The sequence below is a fragment of the Mya arenaria genome, chromosome 5 (assembly GCF_026914265.1).
Source record: "Mya arenaria isolate MELC-2E11 chromosome 5, ASM2691426v1".
NCBI classification, from domain to species: domain Eukaryota; kingdom Metazoa; phylum Mollusca; class Bivalvia; order Myida; family Myidae; genus Mya; species Mya arenaria.
Window position 1 is genome coordinate 52,880,084 of NC_069126.1, and position 7,005 is coordinate 52,887,088.

General features: G+C 33.6%; 1 protein-coding gene across 1 annotated transcript; it reads right to left on the minus strand.

Annotated features, from left to right (window-relative positions):
* Positions 1–1,414: 1,414 nt before the first annotated feature.
* LOC128235788 (splicing regulatory glutamine/lysine-rich protein 1-like) lies at positions 1,415–2,515 on the minus strand. Its single transcript, XM_052950583.1, has 2 exons — positions 2,476–2,515; positions 1,415–1,809 (listed from the first exon to the last, which is right to left on the minus strand). Exons 1-2 carry the CDS (start codon positions 2,513–2,515, stop codon positions 1,415–1,417), a joined length of 435 nt encoding a protein of 144 aa, XP_052806543.1.
* Positions 2,516–7,005: the final 4,490 nt, after the last annotated feature.

The window sequence follows — 7,005 nt, forward strand, 5'->3', positions numbered from 1 at the left end:
TTTTAACACCTTTCATCCCAAGAACTTCTATGGCCTTGTTTTCAAAAGTGATTGCTTAGTCAGCATCATGCTTTGTGTCTTCGCTTATGCCAATAATGGCACGTTTCACCTTAAATTCTTTTTCTTCCTGCTTTTCCCTGTCGTAACACATAATGGAAAGTATCGTTACTTGATTTCGGTCGAAGAATCCTGACTGAACTTCACTTTGGAAGACACACCCATAATTTTCACTAAAGTCCATAACCATAGCAATAGAACCCTCACTGATTTTGTCAATACAAATTCCCATCTGTTGTTGTTGCCATGTGGCCCTAAATACGTGCTCCGGATAATTTTGCATATCGTTCTCTAATCTTGTCATGAATGTTTCAATGTCTGCTTCTTTAGGCACACAGGAGACGCAACGTTTCATTTTACCATCTTTTGCAATTTCCACATTCTCCCATTGATGCCATGACACTACTCCATCTTTACATTTTTCTACTACTGGCTTACGGTAATTTCGTAGACATTTCACTCCACATTGCGGACATTCTCTTCTTAAACATTGAATGCCTGGGTTGGTCTCATACTTACAAAATGTAGCACCACTCAAGCTTTTCTTGTTGAAATGTCATTCAAAGTGTCTTTATCTTTCACTTTCTTCTTCATGTTTGTTAATGCCTCTACTTTTAGAGCCACATTGCAGCATTTCTGACATAAGCATGATCTCCTGCTTGTTTCAGAAACTTTCTTACATTCACTGGTTTCAATTTTGAAAATGAAGTAAGTCCTATTTTGTGAGTAGGATTTCTTGACTTGTACTCATTGTAGTTTCTTCTAGTGTCATTGCCATAACATGTTTTTGTAGTATTTCTTTTTCGCCTTCATTTCTCACTTTCACAGTTTCACGTTTGTTTGGCACCTCTCTATTGATTCCTGCACTCAGAAATTCACAGAATCTTTTATGCATAAGTCAAGTGCATCCCTTCTTCGTTGTCTTTGTTTCTTTTCCCACCATGTTGATCTAGGTTTTCGAGCTTTAACTGATACCTTGAAATACTTATTTAATCTGTGCCTTTTATATTTCCTTAATACTGATTCACAGATAATGTTGTATGCATGTTTCTTCTAACCACTTTTTCTTGTTTTCACTTCTGAAATGCTCTCTGTCAAAGATTCTAAAACTGTATCTATCATTTCAAGTTTTTTCCTGCAGTCTGGTGTCATAACTATCTCTTTCGTACCGAGAACTTTTGATGTTGATGGAGATTCAATAAGTTTAGTAATGATTGCAGCTTTACTCCTTGGTGTTGTATGTAACACTTCCTTCTTTCACTTTGTTTAATTTTCTATACAAAGTTGTTTTAGGTAACACTTTAGGCAATACTTCAGATGACGCAGCATGTCTCTTTTCTTCATTGTCTGAATTACTTCATCCTTGTTTTGTACTATCCTTCAGCTTGATGCGCATTCTCCATGCTTTGGTTCTTTTCACAGCTTCTTTCTTTTTCTCTATCTTTCTCTTATTGATTTCAGCAATTTTGGGATCTGGTAATGAAATGGCTGCTTTTTCTTTCTTTTTCTGACGATACTTTTTCCTCACGCTTTTTCTTTGTAAGTTCTTGTTGAATGATTGGATCAGAGAGAGAGCTTGCTGCCGTTTTCGTAGTCTAGCGTCCTGTCTCCTTTCCCTATCGACTTTTTTCAGCTCATCATATTTTGCTTTGTTTTCTCTCTGCCTTTTCATCCATGCTTGTTCTTTGAGCCTAGTCTTCTCCCTTCTATCTTTCACTTTCTGCTTATCTTTGCTTGTTTGAACTGTGCTTCCTGAAAAAAGAAACAACTGTGTTTTTATTTCCGCAAGCTTATATGTGTTTGTGTATGAACATGCAAATTTAGATATTTTAAAGCATATTGCTCGTGTGTCCTCTTCAATGTATTTATAAGCAAAGAAACTGAAAATCAACTGTTTCTTTAAGTTAGGTGTCTGAGAAAGAAACATGTAGCTTCAGACTGTGTATTTGGTCAATATTTAAGCTTTTAAACTGATTTCACAAGCTCTTCAATGTCATATAGAATAGTCCGTTTAATGCATAGGCTGTGTAGTGTCTCTAACCATTTGAACATAAGAACTAGAAATCCTATATTCAAGACCTCATGAAATTGTCATAATTTTGTTGCCTGAATTTACTGATCTCATAATAGTTATTGCAATACACTCTATTTACAGTGTGTATTTAAAGAGATTATTGGAAATAGTGCCAGTTGTAAGAAATCTTGGAAATATAACACTTTTATCTACATTATTTATTTTAAAAATTAGCCTCGAATGTCCCAGTATTGTGCCTTATACAACAGTATTGTTAAAGGAAACACATTAATTTTTCATTTCATACTCATATGAGGGAAATGGGCATTCCCTAAAAATAAGGAGATATTGGTTACAGACACTACAGATTATAGTGTAGCATTGTCAGAACAATAGGAAAATACCTGAGTCATCACCAGGGCTTTTTTCATGTTTTCTCCCCATTTCCTAGGGTCGTACCATGGTAAGGAACACAAAAATCAAGTGGTAAACGTTTTAGGATAAATATACAGGTTACATTGTGTTTCAGTGAATAACTCTGAAAAACAATGCCACAAGGATGATGCAATGTTTCATTATACAAGAGTCATTGCATCATATTTTTGCACTTAACTCAGTAGTTCAATGTATGATGCAACATTGCACCATAAAAGAAGGAACTTTCTATACTGTAAAACAAAATAATAGTGACAAAAAGAACAATGATTTTTTTCTTTCATTTCTATACCTCTTTGTGTAATGTCTGTTAACTTTTTCAAAGTAGTAATTTTCAATGATGTTAATTGATAGAACTATGATTTTTGGCAAACCTGGACATTACATGACTACACATTAGCCAATGTAGGATTTATACTTTTGTATTGAGAAACAATGACAATATTGCAACATAAACTTTTAATGGTTACAGACACTACAGAATTTTAAATTTAAGTATTTTGCAAAGAACTGTTGTTCATGCCTAAACTTGTACTAGCCCAGAATCATTAATGTTTTTTTATACTTACCATAACAAATAACTGTTAGGTTAATGTCAATGAAAGTTCAATTTACTTTCATTTTCTACCGATTATTGAGTAATCACAATGGGCATATGTTTGATTTTTAGTTTTTAGCGTTTCAACAAACCATTGCTGATTGTATTTTACTCATAAAATCCATAATTTATGACCGATTTCAAAAATTAAATCAGCAAAATGTGCGGGATACATGTCTCTATAAATCCGTATCAATTGATGTACCATTACTTATTGAAATTTAGAGTATTCTTTATTCTCTTGATAAATTTTTTTCAAGTGGGACTGCATAACGCTAAAAAATAGCCAATTTTGGAGCATATTTCCAAACATATCTCAAGAACGGGTAATACTAGCCTCTTGAAATTTTCAGAAAAGTGTGATAGGCAACTTCTTGTCTGGTCAACCTTTAAATTCTGTCCCTATCTTATATATTTTTTCTGTGCCATTGATATAACATAAAAAAAGCTAATCAGCACCAATACCGTGTTTCAGCCGAATACGAACATCCCGGAAAATTCACACAACAATTGACAGATAAACTGATCAAAAATTGTCAACAACCTAGCGTGGTCCTCATCATAACCTGGAAAAAGACCTGTCTTCAGGCGAAACAGACGGGTCTCCGACAGTAATATGACTGAATATCCATGTATCATGGAACACAATCTAAAACTAAGAAAACTGTTTTATATCCAATGGTTATCCGCAATTGTTTTGCTAACACATTCGACCTTTCAAATTTTCATTCAATAAATGGCGGCATAGTACTTAAGTTGGTTATGTATTAATGGTCCGCTTAAAATAAACGTGTTTTTGTTATTTTTTGGAACATAGATGCACTAGTAAAACTTCATTGATAACTGTTCATAAAATCTTTGCAATAAAAAAACAAGCGAATAATAAACTATAAAAAAGAATATCAGAACTTTTTCTCAACAGACCGGAAATAGAAAATTGACAGCCACGTCACCAGCTTTATAGTATAATTTTGCGTGAGGGGCGTCCCGCGGGTAACGGCATATATAATACCCTTTTCAAAAAAGGGGATAATTAAGAAAACAAATTAAAATACTATAAAACTCGGAAAATAAGCATAAAAGAACGTTATTAATTTCACATCGCCACCCGTGAAAATATGTTTTTCTATGACACTCGTGAATTAAAATACGATCTTACACTGAAATAAAAAAATATCCTCTATATCTTGTTTTAATAATAAGAGATTTATTTTGGATGGTGGGATAACCACTTAACCATATGGACATCATTCAATTAAATCCTTAAAATGTTCCCGATTATTAAAGTCATCTGAATAACCTTACTATTTATAAGGGCTTTTTTCTTCTAGTAATATGTTCTAATTATTTTTTTTTCATTTCTGAAAACATATTTATTTGCATGGAATAGCTCTTGTTCATAACAGGAACACAAAATAAATCCTCCATTTTAATATTTTGATAAGTTACTCGATCTGTCCCTTATATTTTATCAACAGCAAATACCTCTTCTCTCCTGGTCGGTGTAACCTTTTTCAAAGTGGCGTTTTAATTTACTTATACGAACTTCATGACAAGTTCGTTTCCAACTGTATCAATGCTTACCTTTTCATCACATAAAATGATTGCAAATACCTTTTAATCTGCTCCTGATTGACTATTTAGTATGTATCTTAAAACAATTTGCTTTGGGTCGGGATGAATGAAAAGCTCTCATATTGCAGACTTAAGTAAATAAAACCTAACAAACCCTCAAAACTGGATATGTTTATTAAGGTGTCAGTACATTTATCATTATCTTTGTGGTCGTAAATAATTGCATTTCTAAATGTTCTTGGCATGTCATAACTTGAATACTCAACTTCAGGATAAAAAAAACACTTCCAATCTCAAGTCTACCTGATTGTAAAGAACAATTGGTATTATTAGAATTTACTTCAGAATGTATCAAGTGTGTGTGTGGGGGGGGGGGGGAATAAAACATGTCTTGGACTTTTAACACCCGCTGTTATGCTAAATGACAATTCTATTTTTCTGCTGCTCTGTGATTAATCATTTTGCGTAGGTATGGCCACTTTGATGGTTTCATGTAATGTTTTATTACATTTGAAAGTCCTTTATCATTAAATACCATTCTGGGAATACACAGTACCAGCTTAACAACATCGCGACCAGCATCAACACCACCATCCCTGTAAATACGTGTATCATCATCTGTAAGTTGTAAACTGATATGAATTTGACTTGGTGGTAGCATGTTAGATTTTAGTCTTTCATAAAATGAAAACTTGTTGAGTGGTATAATCGCATTAACATTAACGTGGATAAGTATTTTACGTGCTTCAAATGCTATATTGTGGCTGTCATCACTGTCTGCCTAATCTTTCGTTTCTTCAAAAATAATCACTCGCACCAGTTGTGTCGACGTAGCTCTCGCAAATTTCTAGCAAGCTTTTTACATTTGTTGTTCTAAATAATCTATTTCCGTCATATACAATTCTAACATTTTGTTTAACCTTTAATTCACCAAATAAATAGGCTGCATAATATAGTAATGCACTTGTATCGCCAGGGCCATATTTGGACCATCTGCTGATTAATTTACCTTAAATTTACTTAACTTAAAGTAGCCTTTATACCAATCACAATTTGAGCTTCTATCGGTCAAAGTAAAAGGATAACCACTGTTTGTCTTTCTCTATCGTGGTTGAGTATATGGCGTATCAAGTTGAACTGGTATGTGTTCATAACGATTGCAGTATTCAACACCTCGAAACATTATATGAATAATATTTATTATTTCATTTCAATAATATATTTATACAATCACACCAATTATTTGCGTTCAACTTCCTTTGCCAAGAATCAGAAGGAATTTGATTAATTCTTATGTTCTTGTCTGTTTTAGTAGGTTTGTATAATGTTTCATTTTTTCTTAGATAATTATTTCTTTATAATATTTCCTTTTGGCTTTACTTACGATGCTTGCATTGTTTGCTTTATTTGTGACCCCAGTGTTTCCACCGCCTTATTTACAACATTATCATTTTATCACCTAGCCTCTGATATTCTTATGACTGTTTCCCAGCTGTTTCTAGTGCCTTCTTATTGCAGCTGTAATGATACTACTGGGTGCAATTTTAGATCCAATATTCGCTAAAACATCAAATATTCCAGAGCCAATGAAAGAACTAGTGGGTTAACAAGTGAGTCTATTATAATACTCGTATGTTCTACTATGCGCATTTGTTTTCATTTTATCATTTAGTTTTGTTTCAATACAAACGCAAAACTTGTATCTACTTCATTTAAGTTAACCCTTTTAGATCTGTAATGTAAATTTCAATAGAAATCAGTTTGTCTAGCCTTTAAGGACGAAAATAGTCTGTTTGTTGCAACAAAACATTCATGTGTGTGTGTGTGTGTGTGTGTGCGTGTGCGTGTGCGTGTGCGAGTGTATATATATCACTGATCAAATATTCTAATAAGTCAGCCTAAAAAGATCCGGTATCAAATTTATGAATTACACCTTACCTATCATATCGTATGCACTGATGCAATATTTAATATTTGACCAAATGCACTCGAGTGTAACGCATCAGTCGAGTGCACCTTACGCACCTCGTGCAATCCATGGTTTTCGTACATGATGATCTACACTTGTTCAGTACACATTTTATGAACTGAAAAACATAGCAAAATTGCACGAATGACCATAAAAGAGCATGGTAGGGCGGTTTGAAATGCTGCAGCTGGTCAATCTCTCAGACAGATACGTTATCACATTATTTATGACGTCATTTCTTTACAACATTTATGTTGAATCATAATGTGGTGTCCATTTTATGACATGTTCAATGTTTGATCTCTATTTCGGGTAGCCTGAACCTTCAACAGACAATTTAGGACAATTCAGCTCCTC